Below are 24,799 nucleotides of genomic sequence, written 5' to 3' on the forward strand. Positions count from 1 at the left end.
CATCTCTAGCCCATTCTGACCGGGCACCCATTTTGGTGTCGGCATCATGTTATGCTTTAGCTATTGAAAAATAGCAGATCTACAAGCTCATATCGCGCCACCGAGTGGCGCGATACGAGCTTGTAGGTCTGCTATTTTTGAAAAATCTAAAAAAACGACTGACATTTTTTAAATCTGATCTCAGGTCAGAATGGGTTAATCAGACCAGTGTGTGTCCAGTGGAAACCTCGTGTGAATCTGATCTCAGGTCAGAATGGGCTAGATAAGCTACATACCATACATACCATTTACAGGAGAAACCCCACCACCAATGATTGAATCATTATACCCCAGCACTTAAAGCGACAGCACATTCAGCATTTGCTCTAGATATCTCTTGTAATGTATGTTCCATTACTGCTGCCGAAACTGTGCTGAAAAGTCTACCCCAGTGATGTCACAATCTGTAAATGGGAAGACGACCACCCTTAATTCCTCTTTTTGACCCACTATGCCTTCATTGTTCTGTGTTTATATGAATAATGCTCACAACGCATGGCAAAGAATAGATTGTAAATCAGAGTGTTGTAAAGCTGGCCATACATACACTACAGTAGGTGTTTTGCCAGGCCAGTGCTTCATGTGAATTGAAGGAGCACCAAAACAGGCAGACAGGGGATACATTTTCACTGTCTCTTTGGATTGTATCATAAATATTGTTGTTTCTACAGAATGTGATATAACTGGCAACAATTAACTGAAATGCACAATCAACAGTATATGATAGTGTCCATAGATGGTAGTCTATAGACTTTATTAACCACTATGCATTGCGTATTGCAACACGTTGTGAGCTTGTGGGTCGACTATTTTCGTTTGCTGTACAAATAAGAATAGTGCTTAATTGGGTAAATTAAGGCAAAGCCTAAATGCTAAAGAAAACGAAGGAAAATTGTCATTGAAGCAAAACTGTTCTGTATGAAATGTGATCACACATCATTCAGCACGAGTGAAAACACATGACTGTACCTTTTAGAGCTCACTCCTCTAAATGGGATCAAACAGAGACAGAGAGAGGACACACATGTTATGTTAAAGGGTTATGAGACAGGGATGATGACATATAACATGGACACCTGGTGCAGTGGTTCTCAAAGTGGTGTCTGCATGCAGGAACCCCCAGGAAAAGTATTTAATACAGTATCAAAATCAGTTTTACTGTATACACAAGCTTACAATGCCACACATTGTGAAAAAGGTATAGTAATAGAAACCTTTAAAAAAAACTTTTAAAAAGTGCAAATCATGTCCCTGGCACAAAATCTTTTCAGATGGGGGGTCCACGGACAAATACATATTAATTTGGGGGTCATTATGAAGAATTTTGAGAACCACTGGCACTGATCTAGTTCTAGTATACATTGTGGTTAAGCACAGATGGTGACATGAGATGCAGTGAACGGCCATTACATAAAGAAAACATTTTAAAAACAAAAACAAATAAGAGCTCACCTATAAAGTGTTCTGCCTTGAATTGTTTGCAGGTTGGAGAAGACTGACAGATCAGACATGTTCTCTGGCCATGACTGGATGCTGAGAATATCTGCAAATTAAATCCAATGTATCCAGTTTGTTCAGGTTGGAATACAGTAACACTCTAAGTACTGCTGTCATATATATATACAGTACATAATAAAACATCTAGGTTACTTATGAAAGGGAATGTCTAAAATAAAATGTCAAAATGGCACATGCATGGACAAACATACACCCATATTATACGCACGCACACACCTGTAATCTCCCGCACAGTGTTGAAGATTTTCAGTTTTTCTGGATCCAGTGCTGGAATCTTGTTGTATGCATCTCTATCGACAGAATTTGGAGAGTAACAAATAAGGACTTTTGACAAAAAACAAACAAAGAAAACTCACACAAAACATTGTCATGATGAATGCGGATGACTATGGCTTCCTTTAAAATGGGCCTGAAAATCCATCTTTCAGGAGGCCAAAGGGTGAGGTAATATATTCACTTCCTACTCTTTTTTTTTTTTTTTTTTATCCTACCTATACGTATTTTATATTTTGTGATGATATTGAATCTTGTCATTATGTTTTATCATTTTATGTTTTGTTTTGTTTTGTGAATTGAATGAAACCCAAATGGAAACAAGACTGAAAGGAACCTTTTTTTGGTGTGATCCTTTTAGACCAAGTACTGTAGTCTGTTGCTGTATACATTTATTTTCTATCTAAATAAAGTATTCAATAAAATGAAATAAAAAGGTTTATAACATCATAACATGCTATCAGTCAAACCATTTCCGGGGAGAATAAAGAGAAATAGAAACAAACACATTTAAAACATCACAAGGTTCAAACAGTAACAGCCGGTATATTACTCACCCTTTGATTCCAGTGACCAGGAAATGCAAGCTGCCCTGGATCTTGGTGCAGTTGACAAAGCTGTCGATATTGCGGGCATCAATAGTCTGTCTGTTGGGAGTTCCTGTGCCACGGCAAGCTGCAAGGAGGAGGATGGGAGGAATGAGGAAGGGAGGGGTCAGCCTACAGCAGTGGCTCCAAAAACCTTTCAGCTCAAGACCCAAAAGAGGACTGAAACGTCTGCAGAGACCCAAACTTGTGAAAATAGCAGATATACAAGCTCACAACGTGGCACAAAGCTTGTAGGTTGAAAAAAGGGCTTTGTGTGAAAATGCCTGTGTGCAAATTCAGAGAGATTGGTGCAGCCAGTGAGGAGCAGTAACAGTGTTTCAGAGATGTATTCATTTATTCAGACGTTCATTCATGCATTCAGACATCAAATGACTGTACCTTTTGGACAGAGCCCTCCACAGGGCTCACATCTTTTCACTCCTTTCCTCTCCACTTCCTTCTTATCAGAAGGGCAGCTCCTCACACACGAGCTGCCATCCACCACAAAGTTAGCTGTGAAAGGGGGAGACGGAGTGAGAAAGGAGGTTGACAAGACTAAAAGAGCAGGATTTTGTAATTCAATTCTAAATCTCAAAAGTAAAAAAAAAAAAAATCTCCCTTGACTTACTGTCATAAGAAGGAATGCTGTAACAACACAAACTTTGCTAGGGGGCACTCACCAGGGCACTGGGTCACACAGATGGAGCCATACTGGTACTTGGCACTGGGGTTGGGCTCCAACTTGAACGTGTGCTTGTTGTAGATGAGGGTCTGTGGACACTGAGGCACGCAGGAGCCTGAGTTGTTGAAGTTCCTGCAAGCCTGTGCAAAGAACACCATGTCGTACACACCATACAGTATACAATACGTTATTGCTCTGTTTCTTTGTATGAGTTTTACGATTTTATGATTTTATGATTTTATGATTTTATGGTTTTATGATTTTACGATTTTAGCCATTATACTCACAAAGCAGTCTGTATCCAGTGGTCCCGTGCAGCCTCCTGCACACTCTATATGACAACACTCACTGGGGCTTCGTCCAAAGCAGCGTCCGTTGCACTGAGGAGCGCACACCGTCTTGGTCACTACGAGAGAGGAGGACAGTGTTAAGACTCAGCAGGTGGACACACTGAAGTTTAAAAAAAACATTTAACTCATTCTGAACGGGAACCCATTTTGGTGTCAGCATCATGTTATGCTTTAGCTATTGAAAAATAGCAGATCTACAAGCTCATATCGCGCCACCGAGTGGCGCGATACGAGCTTGTAGGTCTGCTATTTTTTGAAAAATCGAAGAGCGACTGACATTTTTAGAATCTGATCTCAGGTCAGAATGGGTTCATCAGACCAGTGTGTGTCCGGCGGAAACCTCGTATGAATCTGATCTCAGGTCAGAATGGGTTAAAGAGGAGATGTGTCGATGTGACTTACAGATCTGACACGCGTCTCTCTCTGGCCCCCAACATGGACCGCCCTTGCACCTCGCATTGCAACGCTCTGAAAAGTAACCATCATCATTATCATCATCATCATTTCTGATTATATTTCCAACTTTATTATAAGACTATTATTATATCATAAGTCTGAAATGTACACAGTAAAAGCCTGAGTTAATTTAACTGGTCCATTTAACTGTGTAATATACAGACATGGATGTCATTACTATGAGATGCCTCTGAAACACTCACCCCGAGGCCCATTGTCATTAATGACAACCTCTGATGAGCCGTCCTTCACTATGTCCAGCCAGTTGACCTGAGGGCCATAACTCAGGAATTTATTCTGGATGATCTGGACCCCTCCCTCCAGTATCTCTGTATGTAACATACATGTACACAACATTAAAGGTACAGTTAAAGGTTATATTCAAGTAACAGCGTCTCCGTCATATGTGGCAGCTGCCAATTATATCAGACAGCACAGTACTTTGCCAGCCTTTTTGCCCCGATTTGTGCATCCCACACACACACACACACACACACACACACACACACACACACACACACACACACACACACACTCACACACACACACACACACACACACACACACACACACACACACACACACACACACACACTGAAGATAACCAATAAGTTGTAACAGGCAGGTGAGTCGCCGTGTGAAATGTCATTTGATATTTGAACTTGGGTGTATTTTAAGACAAAGTCTTGTGTGTTTGTCATATTAATGACAAACACAAAGCCCACAGGAGAGAGAAGATCCAGGGACTTCCCATCATCTCCATCCATTAATCAGACCAGTGTGTGTCCGGCGGAAACCTCGTATGAATCTGATCTCAGGTCAGAATGGGTTAAAGGCTATTCTGTGACTCCTTCTGATGACAGGTGTGTGGGCGAGGAGGCAGCACTACGAGGGTGTGGCAACACTAACAGCCATCAAAGGTAACACAGTACTCGTTCCATTCTCCCACATAAGAAAAACACCCTCACACATTCCATTAGGTATGAGGGGGGCAAAATGTTGAAAATATGCCAATAAAACGACACTACAAAGCAAAATCTTATTATTATTATTCTGTGTATACAAAGCATTTTGTAATTATGCCTGCCAATTTTCATTTCCATCCTGTCGGAAGTGTGTCGTGAATAATAATAATAATAATAATAAACTTTATTTGTATAGTACCTTTCATGACATCAAAAGCAGCCCAAAGTGCTTTACTGTACATAAAAAACAATCAACAAAAGAAAATAAATGAAACAATATTAAACCAGGTTAAAAACAGTAAGATCAAAACATTGAACAAATTAAAATGAGCCAGGATCAAAATAAAACAATACAAGAAAACCCCAAGAACAGAACATCATTACATCATGCACTTTAGAAGAATGACAGACTCTAGACCTATTCAAAAACAAATTGAATAGGTGTGTGTGAATGGCTGTTATGCATACAAAGGAATGTACATGATAGCACGCCATGATAGAATAGTGGAACTCATAGCAAAGGACATATCAAAATATTATGCATCCTCAGTGAGATTGTACAAACATTCCAGTGTCATTCCATCCATGTTTCAACTGATAACCCAGACACCTATACATCTCTGACAGCTAATACACCAGATATTGTTGTGATTGATGAGAGAAGTGTCTGTATTAGAGATAAGATAGCCTGCACCTTTGACCCTAGGCTAGTTTGTCTGGGGACCCCCAGAAATGCTTTGGCCATGTCTCGCCCCCGGCTCTGGACATGGCCAAATTAGCCAATTGATCACACCTGATCACCCCTAGATCTTCATATATGGAGCTGGCCTGTTCTTCACAAAGAACTCCATATTTGGGCATAAAAGGGTCACAGACATAACTAGAAAAAGTGCCCTTCCGGGCACAGGTCTCCACCAGGTTATCCACAGATCCGTGCAGTTAGAGGTAAAAACACTTTTCGGCCAGTTATAGCGCCACCTTGAGGCTGAGTTGAAATTGTTCATGTGGCATTTCGTCCTCGGCCTAGTGGGAATGTGGGTGCACAATTTCACGGAAATCACGCGATGTGTTCATGATTTGCAGCATTTTGTTTGAAACTGAGCACTCCTGTGAACTTTGGAAGCCAATCTTAACCAATCAGGATGGAGTCTGATAAATCTGAAAGACCCGTTTCGTTGAATGGCTCTAGAGAGACTGTGTACCAATTTGCGTGATGTTTGGACAAAATCTGTAGGTGTACTGTGCAAAAACTTGTTTTGCACAAAGCGGCCTCCTGGTGGCGCTATAACAGGCCGTTCTGGAAAGTTTGGGGCAGAGGTTCATGGTTGGCATCCAGGGAGTGTGTGTGCAAAATATGGCATCGAAAAACTTGTTTTGCACAAAGCGGCCTCCTGGTGGCGCTATAACAGGCCGTTCTGGAAAGTTTGGGGCAGAGGTTCATGGTTGGCATCCAGGGAGTGTGTGTGCAAAATATGGCATCGACCGGGTTAACGGTGGCCGAGATTAGCTGTTCACGGACACACGGACGGACGGACGGAGTGCAAAACATACTCTCCCCACATGCCTTCGGCCTGGTGGAGACAATAACTGGGTGGGGCATGCATTTCCAACTTGCATCGTTCCAAAACGGGCACCACTCTTTCAATACTGAAACCGGATATAATCATTAAGGAAAGTTTGTGAATGTACTATGTGAACTATAAGTAAACTCTTAATTTACATTTTCCGGCCAATGAGTTGAAGAAAAAAAAAAAGAAAAAACAATTTGGCGACCCCCGGGCCTGAGTGTTCGCCTCTCAGGTTGAGAACCTCTGGCCTAGCCCCAGACTGGTTGTTAGAGGGTTCCAACAACTTGGGATGCCCAAAAAGGAGGCAAAATGTTACCCATAGAGTACTGAGTGACAACCCTACTGCACCTAAAATATTTGTGTCCTTGTATGCATCTCCTCTGTGCAGGACATAAATAAATGGTTAAAGTGTGTGTTTGTGTGTGTGTGTGTGTGTGTGTGTGTGTGTGTGTGTGTGTGTGTGTGTGTGTGTGTGTGTGTGTGTGCGCGTGCGTGTGTGCATGTGTGTGTGCGTGCGTGCGTGTGTCTGTGTGTGTTCACCTGTAAGGCGTGTGAGGCCCAGTTCCTGCAGTCCTAGTTGTCCATCCTTCTGATAGTTGACCAGCACGGCCAGGGCGAAGCGTTCGTCGTAAAGCGTGTTTCCTCTGATGACACGCAGGTGGTCCAGCGGGAGGCGCTTGAACTGGTTGATAGCGATCAGGATGTAACCTGTCACCTCTCTGATAGACTGAAGTGGAACAGAGAGATAGGGTGATGGAGTGAATGCAGATTGTACCACTTAATATAACAGGCCTGTTATATATACCAGTGTGTCAGGCACCGAAAATAGCAGGTCAACAAGCTAACAACAAGTCGCACTGCACTGATATTTTGGTACAAGTATAAACTTTTAGAAGAAAGCCGATTCACATCTCAAAGGTTGGTGACAAGTGCGTAGGACAAAGGTGCAAAAGTTCAGAAGGGGATCTCTGATAATAAGATCAAAGAAAGAGGTCTGGAACTTTATAACTCTTTATGAAATCAACGTTTTGGTTTTTGTCTTTCCTGATGGGGGTTTAACGACCAAAACGTAATTTAATAAAGAGCAAATCACGCTTGTTAAAAACAATTTGTGTTGTGTGTGAAAATTTCAATAAAATAAAATGTATTTGTAATATTTTTGCATAGTAACCATACTGTATACAGTAGCAGATATTTCTTTCATCATACAGTAGGTGTCCTGAGAGTGAATCACTCTAGTTTGATACAGATAATCCCATAGACGTTTGTCACGCCTATTTGTTATTAACTAATATCACACCCTGGCAACAAGCGTTTGTCTTGGTTGTTCCATTAATCACAAAGGCTGTTTCAACAGTGTGTAATAGAGTAAAGTGTTTTTCAAGGGAACACGTATGAGGGAACTCATTGTACACATGCAGACAGTGACATCACCCAATGGAGACAGTGATAAGAAACAAGCTTGTTTTAGTGTTTCTTTGTGCCACAGGGACGTCTGAGAACAGTCTGAAAATGCCATACATGCGTGCAATATCAATATTCCTTATAGGCTCTAGTCTATGTTAATTCGTTTGATATAATACAAGAAAGGAAAGGGAGCATTTTCTGGTCCAGACAAAGTTGAAACTACTTTTATAGCTTCACCCAGCTGATGGCTGCTCAGGTGGCTTTCCTGAGTGCACGGGTGGGCCGGAGTCCCTCAACATTTTGCCTCCTTTTTGGGCATCCCAAGTTGTTGTAACAACCAGTCTGGGGCTAGGCCAGAGGTTCTCAACCTGAGGGTCGCGAACACTCAGGCCCGGGGGTCGCCAAATTGTTTTTTCTTTTTTTTTTCTTCAACTCATTGGCCGGAAAATGTAAATTAAGAGTTTACTTATAGTTCACATAGTACATTCACAAACTTTCCTTAATGATTATATCCGGTTTCAGTATTGAAAGAGTGGTGCCCGTTTTGGAACGATGCAAGTTGGAAATGCATGCCCCACCCAGTTATTATGTCTGTGACCCTTTTATGCCCAAATATGGAGTTCTTTGTGAAGAACAGGCCAGCTCCATATATGAAGATCTAGGGGTGATCAGGTGTGATCAATTGGCTAATTTGGCCATGTCCAGAGCCGGGGGCGAGACATGGCCAAAGCATTTCTGGGGGTCCCCAGACAAACTAGCCTAGGGTCAAAGGTGCAGGCTATCTTATCTCTAATACAGACACTTCTCTCATCAATCACAACAATATCTGGTGTATTAGCTGTCAGAGATGTATATTGTAGGTGTCTGGGTTATCAGTTGAAACATGGATGGAATGACACTGGAATGTTTGTACATTCTCACTGAGGATGCATAATATTTTGATATGTCCTTTGCTATGAGTTCCACTATTCTATCATGGCGTGCTATCATGTACATTCCTTTGTATGCATAACAGCCATTCACACACACCTATTCAATTTGTTTTTGAATAGGTCTAGAGTCTGTCATTCTTCTAAAGTGCATGATGTAATGATGTTCTGTTCTTGGGGTTTTCTTGTATTGTTTTATTTTGATCCTGGCTCATTTTAATTTGTTCAATGTTTTGATCTTACTGTTTTTAACCTGGTTTAATATTGTTTCATTTATTTTCTTTTGTTGATTGTTTTTTATGTACAGTAAAGCACTTTGGGCTGCTTTTGATGTCATGAAAGGTACTATACAAATAAAGTTTATTATTATTATCATTATTCACGACACACTTCCGACAGGATGGAAATGAAAATTGGCAGGCATAATTACAAAATGCTTTGTATACACAGAATAATAATAATAAGATTTTGCTTTGTATTGTCGTTTTATTGGCATATTTTCAACATTTTGCCAGTGTATTTTCTGTCTTCTTTTTATCGTGGGGAAGGATTTCCTCGATCAACAAGTTCACAACGCGGTGCAGCATATCCTCAATAACAACAGTTATTGAGGATATGCTCACAGTATGGCAAAGAACATGACATTACATATATTGCCAAAAAAGGTAGCATCATGTTTGTGAGATCTAGAGAGGACAGGAAATCCACTTTTCCAGTATTCTATTTCTCAAATGCCGCTCTCTCTCTCTCTCTCTCTCCCTCTCTCTCTCTCTCTCTCTCTCTCTCTCTCTCTCTCTCACTTTTCTGTTCTGTAAACGTAAAACATGCACTGTTCAGAGCATGTCACGCCCCTCTATATTGCTCCTCTTAGAGAGTGAAAAGCATGCAGAGCTCAAAGTGGCATACAACAATGCCATGAGGCGTTCCCAGGAGGCATAGTGCCAGTCAATTGTTTACTTCTGCTGGTATACCCCACCTGTGAGTGAGTGGCACTGTTAAGGCAAATGATGTACAAGTTTATGTGGCACCTGGTGTCTAATAACAGCATCATCTATAGTGGCTCTAACAAACCCAGTGATGAGCTGTTATCGGGTCACGTCCAGGCTTCGCAAGCACACTGGCTCAGCAAGCTTCTGCTGATTAGGTAGGATTGCACCATAATACCTTTATTGCACTAATCCAGCGCAGCGATAGTTCATTAGGACATGGACCCCCCCATTCATTCGCTAATAGTTCATTTGAATATGCTCCCTCTAATCAGTCTGTCTGTTTCTCTTTTGCTGCAAGCTAACTAGGGGTGTCAAAAAAAATCGATTCGAATTATAATCGCGATTCCCGTTATGAACGATTCAAAATCGATTCATAATTTCCAAAAATCGATTTTTTTATTATTATTTATTATTATTATTATTATTATTATTTTAGATTTTATTTCTGGTTAGTTACAGGAGTTTTCACTACATGGTGTTTATAATATGAAATGTAAGCTCACCCTAACCCTCACCCTTACAGTAAACATCATGTCTTCAGTCATTTTCAAGTTAATCACAGTTGGCTGGAGTAGATTGTGATGAAATCCTATGTATTGAATCAAGAATCATTTTGAATAGAGAATAGTTTCGAATCTGGAAAAAAAATCTTTTGAATAAAAATAAAAAAACGTTTTTGGAGAATCGAGAATCGTAAAAATCGTCAAATTCGATTTTGAATCGAATCGTGACCCCAAGAATCGGAATCGAATCGAATCGTGGGACACCCAAAGATTCACAGCCCTAAAGCTAACTCACTCACGCCCTGCACAATACAATCAGGTGGTCCTTTTCAGTTTAAGCAGTCACTACTCTGTGTTCACTCTACATGCTAGCTGACACCGTGGTTGTTCAGATGTCAGCGTTCAAATTCCCTTCACCTCCCCGGCCTCCTTACTGGGGCATTTTGTTCTGTAATGGGTGATTCTGTGATTGTCTCCACCAGGCCGAAGGCATGTGGGGAGAGTATGTTTTGCACTCCGTCCGTCCGTCCGTCCGTCCGTCCGTGTGTGTGTCCGTGAACAGCTAATCTCGGCCACCGTTAACCCGGTCCATGCCATATTTTGCACACACACTCCCTGGATGCCAACGATGAACCTCTGCCCCAAACTTTCCAGAACGGCCTGTTATAGCGCCACCAGGAGGCCGCTTTGTGCAAAACAACCCGGTCGATGCCAAATTTTGCACACACACTCCCTGGATGCCAACGATGAACCTCTGCCCCAAACTTTCCAGAACGGCCTGTTATAGCGCCACCAGGAGGCCGCTTTGTGCAAAACAAGTTTTTGCACAGTACACCTACACATCTTGTCCAAACATCACGCAAATTGGTACACAGTCTCTCTAGAGCCATTCAACGAAACGGGTCTTTCAGATTTATCAGACTCCATCCTGATTGGTTAAGATTGGCTTCCAAAGTTCACAGGAGTGCTCAGTTTCAAACACAATGCTGCAAATCATGAACACATCGCGTGATTTCCGTGAAATTGTGCACCCACATTCCCACTAGGCCGAGGACGAAATGCCACATGAACAATTTCAACTCAGCCTCAAGGTGGCGCTATAACTGGCCGAAAAGTGTTTTTACCTCTAACTGCACGGATCTGTGGATAACCTGGTGGAGACCTGTGCCCGGAAGGGCACTTTTTCTAGTTATAATGTGATTTATAATGTGATTTTTTTGTATCTGTTATGGGTGATTCTGTGATTGTACTATGATCATGTGATATGTACAGTATATGTGGTATATGGCATGGATTGAAAGTTATGTTGTTCATGTAAAGTCTTTATTTATTTATTTATTATGTGTCTTGGTGCACAGGTATTCTGTGATGCATGAGCCATACTAAATGCAATAGCTTTGCAATAAATGGTAATGGTCTTAAGAATTAATTGTACTTTTTTCATATATTTTGATCTTTTCCCATGTTGTACCGGTATGTATTTTATGTTATTGTAAGTTACCTTTATTTGCTATAGTTATCAGGGTCATCTATATGTCCGTACACAAACGAATGTGTCAATGGCAAAGACTTGGCCTTGTCCGTGGCAAATATTAGATTTTCTTTTTTACACACCATGATTTGAGAGTTTACAGTACATCTATTGAACACTCTCAGAAATACAGACCTGTTGTATGATCATTCAGGGCTATCTCTTTATGTGTTTCTGGTCATTTTTATCTGCTTGTTGTATGTCTGTTTTTGTGCCTTTATTGATAGTTACAGTGAAGACGGACAGCAACGAGGGAGAGAGAGAATGGGAGAGACATGCAGCAAAGGTCGTCATGAACGGGACTGTCAGACCAGAGCCTATAGCCAAATTCCAATACCCCAAATCTCGGCAACTCGCTCACTCACACTTGCTCACTCCAGCATGGTGGAGTTTGGTGAAATTGGTGACCTGCCGCAATATGCGACCCTCTTGTGGACTTCACATAACTTACATGGAGGTCTTTAAATACGTGGCCTGAAAACCGCTAGGTTGAACTCTGCTAATAAACAAACCACAACATTTACATTCGGACACTGACATTATGTGATGTCAACACGATTGTCACATATTTCAGCAGGTCACCGATTTCACCGTAACACGGCCATGCTGGAGTGACCGAGTGTGAGTGAGCGAGTGGTCGAGATTTTGGGTATTGGAATTTGGCTTATGTGGCAATGTTGTGGCATGCACCTGGACCACTAGGCCAGCGGGCGCCCCCGCTTGTTGTATGTCTGTGGCAAAATCTCTGTGACTTCTGTCTGAAATAATGATTATATAATGTACACAAATGTTCCTGCTGACTCCTCACCTGTAGGAATGTGAAGTTTCTCCAGTGCTCCATCTGTGTGATTTCCAGGTTCCCCATTACGATCTCACAGTCCGTGTACCTCTCCTTCATTAGGTTATACTGCATCTCTGACGTTCCTGTCACACTCAGAGCATTCTGGGTACCGGAACACACCATACCAACTGGTAAAGAGAAAACGGTTTGCATTAATGACTATAGTGCACCATCACACCTTCTGTATTGTTCTGAATGTTCATTTAAAGGAGCACTGACTTCACCCATTTTCAACCAATCTTCATATAACTGGTCCACTATAATGCTCTTTGTAAGATGGCACCATTTCTGTCTACTCATTCTATGTGGCTGTGGTCAGTTCAGAAGGCAGAACAATGGCTTTTATATCAGCATGCTAACTTTGCAGGAAGAGAAAGGATGAAGTTTCTATTAGCTTGGAATGGGTGAAGTGCTCCTTTAACTCTGACAGAAAGTGTACAAACAACATTGTTTCAAAGTCAAGGTTCTGTATTGTTACAGTACAGTCTTGTTGTTAAGATAATATAATTTGGCCCAGGCCGTAGCGTAACGGTCTGGGCACCGGACTGGTGATCCAGTCGCGGTGTGCCGCGGGTTCGACTCCCGAACCCGACACGGCCTTTACCGCATGTCATCCCCCCATCTCTCTCCCGTTTCCTGTCAGCCTACTATCTGTCCCTTAAAAAATCAATAAAAGGCGTAAGCCGCAAAAAAAAACAAAAAAAACAAAAAACAAAAAAAAGATAATATAATTTTAATAATTGTTGCAACCATGAGGGGAAGACGCAGAGTGTTAACCCATTCTGACCTGAGATCAGATTCATACGAGGTTTCCGCCGGACACACACTGGTCTGATTAACCCATTCTGACCTGAGATCAGATTCTAAAAATGTCAGTCGTTCTTCGATTTAAAAAAAAAATAGCAGACCTACAAGCTCGTATCGCGCCACTCGGTGGCGCGATATGAGCTTGTAGATCTGCTATTTTTCAATAGCTAAAGCATAACATGATGCTGACACCAAAATGGGTGCCCGGTCAGAATGGGTTAAAAGGTAAAACATTTGATAAAATGCAGATGAGGCAAGAGTTTGGCTTTATAGTTTTGGATACAAAAAACAAAATGATGTGAACCAAACCTAATTTGTGCAGGAGACACAAATCCAATGGTCTCAAAACGTCTAGTATAAAAAAGAAATGAAAGAAATGCATACCACCTATGAAACTAAACTGATGAGAAAAATGATTTACCATAGTAGCCATAGTGTAGATCGACTTTACGAAAATAGTCGTTTCCATTTAAATAACTCATAACAAAAGCAAAAGGAGACCAGCCTTTTGCAAATAGAGCTCATACATTTTGGAATGCCCTGCCTGAGATCAAGCTTACTGATTAAAGTTACGTTTAATGCTTAATCCTCTTCAGTTTGTTTGTTGACATGTATTTATCTCCTATGTTTGTCCTATGTGCTATTTATTTCACTTTAACACTTTAACTTTTGAAAAGTTCTATGCAATATGAATATAGAGTACCGGGTATTTAACATAACAGCAATTTTCTATAAGCTGCTTTGTCCTGTTCTCACTATATCAATGAAAGCATTGTAGCAGAGTGAAACAAGCTAAGAATTGTATACAGGCAGGGCATGCCGTTCTCTGAGACAAACATACAGGGCCTTGTTTATAGACTGTAGGTGTTCATCACTATGTGTCACTGGAACCAAGTGACTGCTTTGCTATTCAAATCTCAGAGAGAGAGAGAGAGAGAGAGAGAGAGAGAGAGAGAGAGAGAGAGAGAGAGAGAGATGAAAAGACAGAGAGAAAATGGAGGGAAGAAAGGGGACTGAAGAAGGCCATTCATGATGATGGCTGACTTGAAAGTTATCTTGCTATCCATACATTGCAAAATCCCCACTGTAAATGTAACTCTGAGAGCGTACCAATGTTATTAAATGGACCCAGAGTTACAAATGGGGTCCATTTGGTTCCATTTGTAATAATATATTATCACTACTTTATGACACTGTTGTGCGATGAAGAACAATAATACTCGCGCTGGTTAATCGATTTGTTAATATGTGAAGAAAAAAAAGATTAATTGAAAGATTAATCACTAACACTAACCCAAACAGTTGAGAAACAAATCTATGGTTTCAGCCCTATCTCCGAGTAAAATTCACGCTGTCCCTTTCACACACCGATGGCGCAACCATGCAAGGCGCCAACCTGCTCATCGGGAGCAGGGGTCAATTTCAGTCTCGTTCAAGGACACTTCAACACGAAGCCAGGAGCAGCTGGAGAGCAAACCAGGAACTGCCCCATTCCAAGACTCTACCTCTCCTGACCAGTATTTGATTTTGTCGACAAAAGATATTTTTGGCAGGCTGTGATGGCGTCCTAACGCTTGCTTGCATGCTGAAAACAGCAGATCTACAAGCTCACAACGCATCGCGGTGAGACGTGTTGTGAGCTTGTATAGATCTGTGCAACACCCGAGCGGAACCAAACATAAAATGTCTTAGATCTCTTCTCCACTAGTCCCTCCCTAATGTTTTAGTCTAGTTTGTATTTGTTGAGGAAATTGCCAATATATTTAGTCATAGTTTTAGTCATTATAGCTTAGTTTTTATTTAGTTTTCGTCAGTGGAAAAAACTAAAATTTTTCGTCACAGTTTTAGTCGACGAAATGAACACTGCTCCTCCTGACCCAGTGCTGCCCCGACAACGACATCAATCAGCGTTAAGCACATAAATTCTTGAACCTGACATTAAACACGCAGCAGGTGAGTGTGGAGAGATGTGATTGAAAGGAACAACAGTGCAATAGGCACGCAATACGCATTACCGCCATAAAGCTCAGATAACACACACTTTATTATGTTTGTGACAAAGTCAAGGTTCAATCAGGAGTTAAATATGAAGAGTACACAGATATGATCCTTTTATGGCATAGCCAAGTGTGTCTGCAAGAACGAGGGACATTTGTAAGCACTTGATCCCTAAATGTGAGCTACTATAAGAGAAGACACTCTCGCTATTACTGTAAGCTCCCGCAAAGAGCTAAATAAGTCTCCAGATTACACTTGAGAGTTCAGTGAACGTTCAGTGGTATTTGCTCATTAGAAAGCCATCTGACTGAAATTAGGTTGATTGCACAAGAAGCAACCTTCTTTATCTAAGTGAAACTCTGAGAGTAGTCATTCACTGCTATCAGTGGGTTGTTTGGGCTGTTACTTGAGGTTGAATTACCTGTTGGGAAATACTCAACACCTGCACATGTACACTCGGGTTCAATCAATGCACGACACCCAGAATGCATACAAGTATGTTACACACTAGAGATTAGAAAATCAACATTAAGCATCCCTACTATTCCCTAGTTTGAGTCCCGATCCCGACGGCCTTTTGCTGTGTGTCGCTCCCCATCACTCTCGCCCCATTTCCTGTCTACCTATACTGTACTATACTGGCATAAAAAGCCCCAGAATAAAAAAAATCTTTAAGTAGTTAAATGTAAAACAACAAATAACTGGAAAGCAACTGTGTACACAGTAAAATCCTGGGTGTCAATTTAACTGTGAGAGTGTACAAATGGACCTTTAAGGGTCAGAGCTCTGCTGTGCACTGCTGTGTATACATGCACGTGTGTGTGTGTATGTGAATGGTATAGAGGCCACATTGACAATATACACATGCTGCAGCTGTGGGCTGGGATGAGTGGGTTTTCTCTCAAAGGGGCACTGTCATGGCAAATGGATTATACAAAGAAAATGGAATTGGTAGGAGGGTTAATAGGGAGCCCACACACAAGCACTGACATACACACACACACACACTCAAAAAACCCACTTAGAATTTCAACACACGCATACACGCACGCACGCACGCCCGCACGCCCGCCCGCCCGCATGCATGCACGCCCGCATGCACGCACGCACGCACGCACGCACGCACACACACACACACACACACACACACACACACACACACACACACACACACACACACACACACACACACACACACACACACACAAAACTGTCTGTTGTGCCCACTCTGACCCACCATAACCCCCCTCTCTCTTTCTGTCTTTATTTGCTCTGCAGTCTTTACATTCGGCATCATCATGTAACAGGCATAATCATTCCGCCACTAACATAACACTCCTCTCTGCTTTCTCAAATCGTATTTCTGCCATACTGTACACATGAACTGGGGTGAATGGCGTTATTGTTACCTACATTATAGTGTAACCCAATACACGCGCGTGCAGAAAACATTACACAGTATAGGTGGACTGGACTGGGATCGGGTTTTGCTGTCATTTCCATTCAGTTGCTACCAAGGTTTCACGCTCAAGAAGAGAGGAGGGAAACAGAGAAAAGAATGGAGGGAGGGAGGAGATAAACAAGTTCATTAAAGCAGTACAGACGAACATTGGAGGTAAACAGAAACTTGGCACAGGGTGGCAAGAGATTACCGCATACCTCTGACTCACTACAGCACGTGCACATGTACACACACCACCACGCGCACAGCACACACACAGGCAAGCACAAAGACAGACACCTGAGCACCTGTATCATTTCCTTTTCATGGCTTACAGCTGCACATACAGTACTTTGTGAATCGCAACGTTCTTCCTGCTCCCTCCTTGTCCTTCCTTGAGCTCAGAAATGCTTCCTTATTTCCTTACTTCCTTATTACTTTACTTTGGCTGACAGAGAAAGCAATAGAGATTGCTTAACCTCATGCGACATGTTTTCAAAACTGGAGCGACAGCATATTTGCGTTTTGACGCATCCTTTGCTCTGAACAGAAGCCACACCTGTAAAGCCATGTAGTCAAAGATGCAATTACCAACTTGGTACAAACTGTTTTCTTTTGAAAGCAGAGTAAACCAATGCCACAATGTTGTTGTGTTTCAAAGTGGCATATTAAGCCCCACCTTGTGGTCCATTTCTGTTTCTGCATTGATACCTTACCTACCACTCAAAACTGAAACTGAAAATGTAACTATTGAAAAGAGTAGAATTTTCCATAGAAAAATTGACCATAGAAAATAGTGGCAGTAAACAAATGAATGTTTAATATTAAGTCACAACTGAATAGTGCACGCCGCACGGATATGTTTGTCTTGAGTCACAGTAACAAATGACGTATGACTTGACTTGGACTCAACTGTCTGTGATTGTTGATCAAATACAACAAAAATATGACCTACATCGCAGACATTTTTTCAGATTTTTACAGGTGAGGGATTTCATTCTCAGACGCTATGAACAAATTCAACTACCTCTCCAATTGAGAGAGTGCTGACAATGGGTTTTACAAGAGGGTTTATAAGTATTCTGTATGGCATGTTAAGATCCAAAACAACTGTTGACACACAAGATGCTAAGAGGAAATGGGAAGGTTTGGTGTGAAATATTTGAAAATGCCAAAAAACTTTCTGTGTGTAATAGAGCTTGGTCGATTCAGCTAAGAACCATACACCGATTACAGATCTCACCTAGCCTTCGCCATAAAATGAATCCTATACTCTATCTCCTCTCTGTCTTAAGTGTAAAACTGAAGAGGGAAATTATATTCACTGTATATGGTCATGTCATAAGATTAAACGATACTGGTTGGGTATAGTGCAGCAGTTGAATGAGATCTTTAATATGGAGTTTGAACCCGACCCTATGTGTTTGATTCTTGGGCTGCCTGATGACAAGATTGTTAACAAGTTCCATACACGTCTGTTTAATCTCTTAATTTATGCTGCTAGGAAAAATATTCTGTTGTCTTCGATTAATGAGAAACCACCAACAAAAAAAGATTGGCACAAAATAATCATGCAGTGCATGCCGTTGGAATTCCTAACCTGCCTGCTACGCTCCACCACAGATACCTTCTATAAAATATGGGACCCATATTTGAGATTTGTTGGCCCTCAGTTAGCTACCACCTTGACCATAGGGTTCCTGGACAGAAGCGATGCCACTAACCTTGATGGATAAAGTTATGTATGTTATTGTTATGTATGTATGTATATGCATATCTTTTATTTTCTTTAATTTTCTCGGGAGTTGATAACCCATCTAGACTTTCAAGCACCAAACTGAATGTGTCCATATTTGTATATTATTTTTGTATTTTATTTTTTGGTATTTATGTGTATAACTGTGTCCTTTGTTCCACAACGTTTGTTTCCTGTCTTGTCTTTGTCATTGTCATAAAATGTAAAAATCAATACAAATATTATTGAAAAAAAGAAACTGTCTGTGATTGGACTTGACTCAGACAGTTTTATTTGGACTTGAACTTGGACTTTCTAACCACAAGATGTTATAAACAATTGAGTAATAATAATAATTTAAAAAAATCATTTAAAAGCGATTGTACATTCAACTGTATTGTGTATGATTAACTTATAAGGTCTGAAATATGCCAGTGGAGGGGGGATGTTATTATTATTATTATTATTACTACAGTATTATTATTTGTTTTTTAAATGTATTTTTTATGCATGATCTGTTTCCCCATTTACCAAGAAAGCTATGTCACAACCAAGAGAGTGGCCTGGTAAGATTAAGTAAAAGGCCTGGTAAGTATTGGCAAATTTGGCATATATTTCATTTAATTTAATTTCATATTTATTTATTTCATTTCAGTCATGGTTTTACATGATTATATTCATTTTCAATCTATCAATAAAATAAAATAAATATATATATATATAATATATGTAAATACTTACAGTACCAAAGTAAAAGTACTCAATGTTTTCAGAATTTGGAAAACTAGAAAATCTATAATCAGATATTTTGGAATATCTGAAATATAAAGCCTCTGTAATTTCATAGATTAGAAGTATAAAAGCAGGGCTTGACAGTAAGGCTTGTTCGGTTGTCCTGGACAAGTAATACATCTTTCTGGACAAGTGCATTAAAATGTTACTTGTCCGTTGGACAAGTGACTCTCGATTTCACATTTTTGTGACTATAAGGCAACAATATTGTCTGGCACTATTGTGTGGCTTCCTAATATTCACCGTCCCAATATTGTTAATAGCGCTAGAATGGCTGTGATCTTACATACATTTCATGTATTCCAAATCCATAGATCGGTCCCAGAGGTTTAGCAGACCGACCATGTTGGCATTTAAACTACATACGCAGTACAAACTGCGTGTGTACAAGCCAGTAATTAATTCCCAAGATTGGAGTCAGATATTGTCTTCTAGTTTCATATTCATTTGAAAGTTCTGGCAGAAAATGTGTGTTAAGTAAAATATCGCCACTTTACCACAAGGAAAAGCTGGACTGGGAAGCACAAACGTATGGGGCACACAATTGACAGGTGTGTTGCAATTGGTGAGGGGTAATTGATCACACCACCTATTTTGTGTACCCCATACATTTGTGCTTCCTAAAGGAAGTTTTGATGTGTTCAGTCCAGCATTCATTCCGGGCCCCTCATCGGAGAGAATGTCATGCGTGTACAGCTTGTGGAAAACTGGTGATATTTTACTAAATGTATAAGATCACATAGGATATTAACTTGTAAACTGAGAATATTCATCTAGTATTCTATCTATGTATTCAACAAAACCAACTTACAGTTAGTTGATTTAAAATGTATTTGTCTGTGCTCATGCTCCGGACAAGTGACTTTTGTGCCTGGACAACTGAATGGGAAATGTACTTAATGCCTCAAAAAGTTAATGTCAAGCCCTGTTATAAAGTATCATAAAAATGGAAAAGTAAAGTACTTGAGTAAATGTACTTAGTTACATTGAACCACTGGTCAACATGGGTTTATTTATCTCACTACTTCCCTGAACTGATTCCAGTCACACCTGAGTTGCCATACCTGAACTCCATCACCTGACATTGTTTTTCTCAAACTGAGCGCCACCTTATTTTCATACCGCCCAGTGACTGCAGGGGACCAAAGTTCACTGAGTTAGATTCAAATAAATCACAACAACTCGCTCTGCACACACTGTATACAGTACTGTACATAATTACATTATGAAGATACATAATGTTATTCTCTGTGTAAGAAAAAAACAGGTGGAGATGGAGACAGTGTGTTCACATTGTTGCGCTATCACAACAGAGTCAGACAATTGAGACATGAGTATGCACTACACAGCCCTGGGAGGTGTCATTGACTCACAGCAAACAAGTTCTAGAAGTTCTAGAACAGGTTCTTTCCCCTCTTGTCAGGGACTGAACTGATGCCTGTAGCTCACATTAACTGATGCATGTAGTGATTCTAGTGAAGGCAGATTTAGTTAGATATAGGCCTATAGCAGGTTCATTTGCGTGGTCACTGGTCAGTGTGATTAAGATTATTAGGACTACATTTTAGGACAGTGGTTCTCAAAGTGGGGTCTAGGCAGGGACCCTCAGTGTTCCTTGAGGGGGTTCCAAATGGACCCTTACAGGCTCTGTAGCTCTGAGAGTGTACAAATGGAACCAAATGGATCCTTACACGTCCATTTGGTTCCATGTGTACAGTACAGTGTACAGTTATGGTGGTCCTTCACATTAAACAGTTTCAGAACCATGGTCTTGTAGGAGATATATAGCTTGTAGCTTAGGCTAAATTAAATTAGCTAAAATTAACCTATAGCCTATCCTCGAGAAAAGCAGCTGGCGGCATATTGTCCTGTAGTGTCACATACAAGGCGGTTCTACGAACCAAACGTACCTTCTTGGGTCTGAGCACAGGTGTGATGGAGAAACCATGGTAGCAACAAGACGCAGAGACCAAACACATTCAGAGGGGTAGTCATCCTCAATCAAATAAGCTGCCGTATGATGTTTAGACTGGCATAACGACGGTGCAGAAGTCTGCTTGACATGGAAATCGTTTCCTTTAGTCTGAGAAAGTCCATTAAGTTCATTAAATTAGTCTTCGTCATTAATCCTGATTATGCCATGTTCGACGGACGGTAGCTCATTACGTTTCCTTCAGTTTATTCGCCTCTCGCTCTGACTCAGACGCGCGGCAAGTTCTTTAATAAATCCGCGCTATATTGTAAAAGGTCTCCATGCTGTTTCATACTTTAACTGCCAAGCTCTCCTTCAGTGCGTAAAATCACTACAAGTCACTGGTTGGTGAGGGGTTATTAGCCAATCAGAAACAGGAGCGTCTGTTTTTCCAGTCGTGCTGCAAGGCACTACACTAGTTGTGTAGCGCGTAGCGCTATAACAGTGTGTGTGTGTGTGTGTGTGTGTGTGTGTGTGTGTGTGTGTGTGTGTGTGTGTGTGTGTGTCTTTCAAAAAAGCATATAGGCTCTCACTCACACACACACACACACACACACACACACACACACACACACACACACACACACACACACACACACACACACACACACACACACACACACACACACACACACACACACAGTATATGCTTATATAAACATACATTGAATAAAGACTGAAAACCAAGGCAAAAAAAGTATGCACAAGTTTTTAACGTTGTGATGGCCGGGTCAGTTCTGCTTGAGAAATAGATGGTCCTTGACACAGAAGCACTGTTATTCACCATATAAAGGGACATATTGTTGTCTACTGTATCCATCCAGTCCCACCAGGAAGTGCTTAGTCTAATCACTCTTTCTTTGAAGGGTGCTGCAGAGCAGAGCTGTCTCAATGCCAGCAAAAGTCCACAGGTCAAAATAACTTTTAACCATTCCTCGCTTTTTACCTGTGCAACTTCTGATATGATCTTAGTTCTACAATTTGTAGAAGGACGGTCCTCATTTAATATATCAAGATGTTTGGCCAGGCAAGTTAATTTGTATAGCACATTTCAACAATTAAGGCAATTCAATGTGCATAAAATTACCTTAGGAAACAATAGAACACGCTCATCCACTAACTGAACGCCAGGTAAACTGCCCTCCCACTCTGGGCGTTTAGGTGTAGAGCACATCAAAGCCTTCTACAAAAACCTAGGTGTTTGTAACAACTGAGGACGTACTTAAAAAACTGAGTGCCCTCCAACCCCACAAGGCCATGACAATATTCCCTCCAAATTTCTCAGAGACTCAGCCATTTCCATTGCTCCCGTCATCACCCACATAGTAAACCTCTCCATCAAACAGGGACAGGTCCCCCAAGATTTTAAACTGGCCAAAGTAACCCCCCTGTACAAAAAAGGGAGTAAATTAGAACCCGGCAACTACCGCCCTATTTCTATTCTAAGCTCCATCTCGAAAGTGATGGAAAAAATAGTCTATGAACAGGTTGAAAAGTATCTTGCCACTAATAAATTGCTGTACGAGTTCCAATCTGGGTTCAGAACATCCCACTCCACTGACACATGCCTCCTCTATTTGAGCGACCACATCAAACACGAGGTGGACGCTGGAAAATACTGTGGCATGGTCATGCTGGACCTCCAAAAGGCTTTTGACACCGTGAACCACTCCATACTGGTTAACAAGCTTAAAGCTATTGGTTTTGATAGCACATCAGTGAGCTGGATGCAATCCTACCTGGAGGGGAGAGAACAGATGGTGGAGGTGAACGGAACACTGTCCCCTCCCCTCCCAGTGAGCTGTGGCGTCCCACAAGGAAGCATACTAGGGCCTTTACTGTTCCTAATATATGTCAACGACATGACTTCAGCTTGTGACTGCAACTTGTTCCTGTTCGCAGATGACTCAGCACTGCTGGTCTCGGACAGGAACAAACTGCAGGTTGAAAAGACCCTCAGCTCTGAACTCGGTAGAATCTGCACCTGGCTCGCTGATAACAAACTATCCTTACACCTGGGAAAAACTGAATCCATCCTCTTCGGATCAAATAGTAATCTCAGCAAGGCAGATGGCTTCTTGGTTAGAGTGGGTGACAATATTATCACACAAAAAGATCAAATTACCTACCTAGGTTCCATCCTGGAGGCCAATCTTTCCGGTGATAAAATGGCCACCAACGTAATCAAAAAAGTCAATCAAAGAACAAGATTCCTTTACAGGATCTCCTCACTGGTCAGCAAAAACACCTTGAAGACCTTAACAGGAGCCCTCGTACAAGGCTTCTTTGACTATGCATCCACCTCTTGGTACCACAGCACCTCAAAGGCCCTTAAAACAAGGCTCCAGACCTCCCAAAACAAACTGGTCAGGCTCCTACTTGGCCTCACCCCCCGAACCCACCTCACCCCTGCCCACTTTGACAGGCTGGGATGGCTTAGGGTCGACGACAGAGTACAGCATCTTGCAATGGGTCTGGTCCACAAGATTCGATACACCACCAAGATACCCATGTACCTGTCTAAATACTTCCTTAATGTAAACGAAGTCCACACCCACAACACCAGAGGGAGTGCAACAAACCATGTACAACCCAGATTCGGCACAAACAAGGGACTAAATTATTTTCGCTCCTATGCCACCAAAATGTGGAACGCCCTACCAACAGTCATTAAGACATGTGAATCCCTTGACTCCTTCAAAACCGCTCTCAAAGGGCACCTACGGATGGCTGCAATTCGAAACTGGCCTCTGTAAAATCTGAATCCCCCACCCCCCCCCACCCCCATTTCCCCTCACTGTATAATGTATCTTTTCCATTTTTTGCTTCCTATATGATGAATTCCTGTTCTGTTCTTTAGCTACATAGAAATGTCTATTTGTATGTCTCTAAATGTTTGTATGTCTCTAAATGTTTTGATGAATTGAACAATGTGGACCCTGTTGTAAACAAGTGTAATGCTTAATTGGGTCGTCCACTCACAGTTAACAGTCTTTGTATTGAGTTTGTGCTTAAAATGTACTGTAAATTCTACAAACTGTTAATAAATATTTCAATCAATCAAAAAAGGTGCCATCCGCTGAAGCAAACAATATGAAAGAAAGTAAGGTCCGCACACTGGACTGAGCTCCAAAAGTGGTCTGATGAAGAGCCGTGAGGCTCGAAACGTCATGTCCCTGTGGTAGAGACTCAGATCATATCAAACACAATGTGAGTATAAATAAAAATCACACCTGTGTGAACTGAGCGGTGTAACTATACATTTATTGTTATAGTTACTGTACTGTGCTCTTTACTGTAGCCTACTTTGATTATTTTTGGGAAAAGTTACCGTGTGGGGGTCTCCAGGGGGTCCACGGAACATCAGACCCCCAGGAACTCACCGAGATGGCCCGCCCGAGAAATGACAGAATTAC

General features: G+C 41.3%; 1 protein-coding gene across 3 annotated transcripts in view; it reads right to left on the reverse strand.

Moving 5' to 3' along the window:
• Positions 1-21,604, reverse strand: part of erbb3a (erb-b2 receptor tyrosine kinase 3a) — a 33,422-nt gene extending 11,818 nt beyond the window's left edge. For 2 of the 3 annotated variants that reach the window (XM_083771948.1, XM_083771947.1), the window contains exons 1-12: positions 21,322-21,604; positions 12,606-12,766; positions 6,979-7,165; positions 4,109-4,234; positions 3,852-3,917; positions 3,387-3,505; positions 3,098-3,239; positions 2,817-2,930; positions 2,388-2,505; positions 1,774-1,847; positions 1,492-1,582; positions 1,009-1,026 (exon numbers count right to left, since the gene is read on the reverse strand). In XM_083771948.1, coding sequence (XP_083628074.1) covers positions 1,009-1,026; positions 1,492-1,582; positions 1,774-1,847; positions 2,388-2,505; positions 2,817-2,930; positions 3,098-3,239; positions 3,387-3,505; positions 3,852-3,917; positions 4,109-4,234; positions 6,979-7,165; positions 12,606-12,766; positions 21,322-21,406 — 1,301 coding nt within the window. In that variant the 5' untranslated portion in view covers positions 21,407-21,604. The remainder of the gene's footprint in view (positions 1-1,008; positions 1,027-1,491; positions 1,583-1,773; positions 1,848-2,387; positions 2,506-2,816; positions 2,931-3,097; positions 3,240-3,386; positions 3,506-3,851; positions 3,918-4,108; positions 4,235-6,978; positions 7,166-12,605; positions 12,767-21,321) is intronic. The other variant, XM_083771949.1, reaches the window with a different exon arrangement.
• Between the last annotated feature and the right edge of the window lie 3,195 nt (positions 21,605-24,799).

The sequence above is a fragment of the Protomyctophum parallelum genome (genome assembly GCF_964188405.1).
Source record: "Protomyctophum parallelum genome assembly, chromosome: 8".
In the NCBI taxonomy this organism is placed as follows: Eukaryota; Metazoa; Chordata; class Actinopteri; order Myctophiformes; family Myctophidae; genus Protomyctophum; species Protomyctophum parallelum.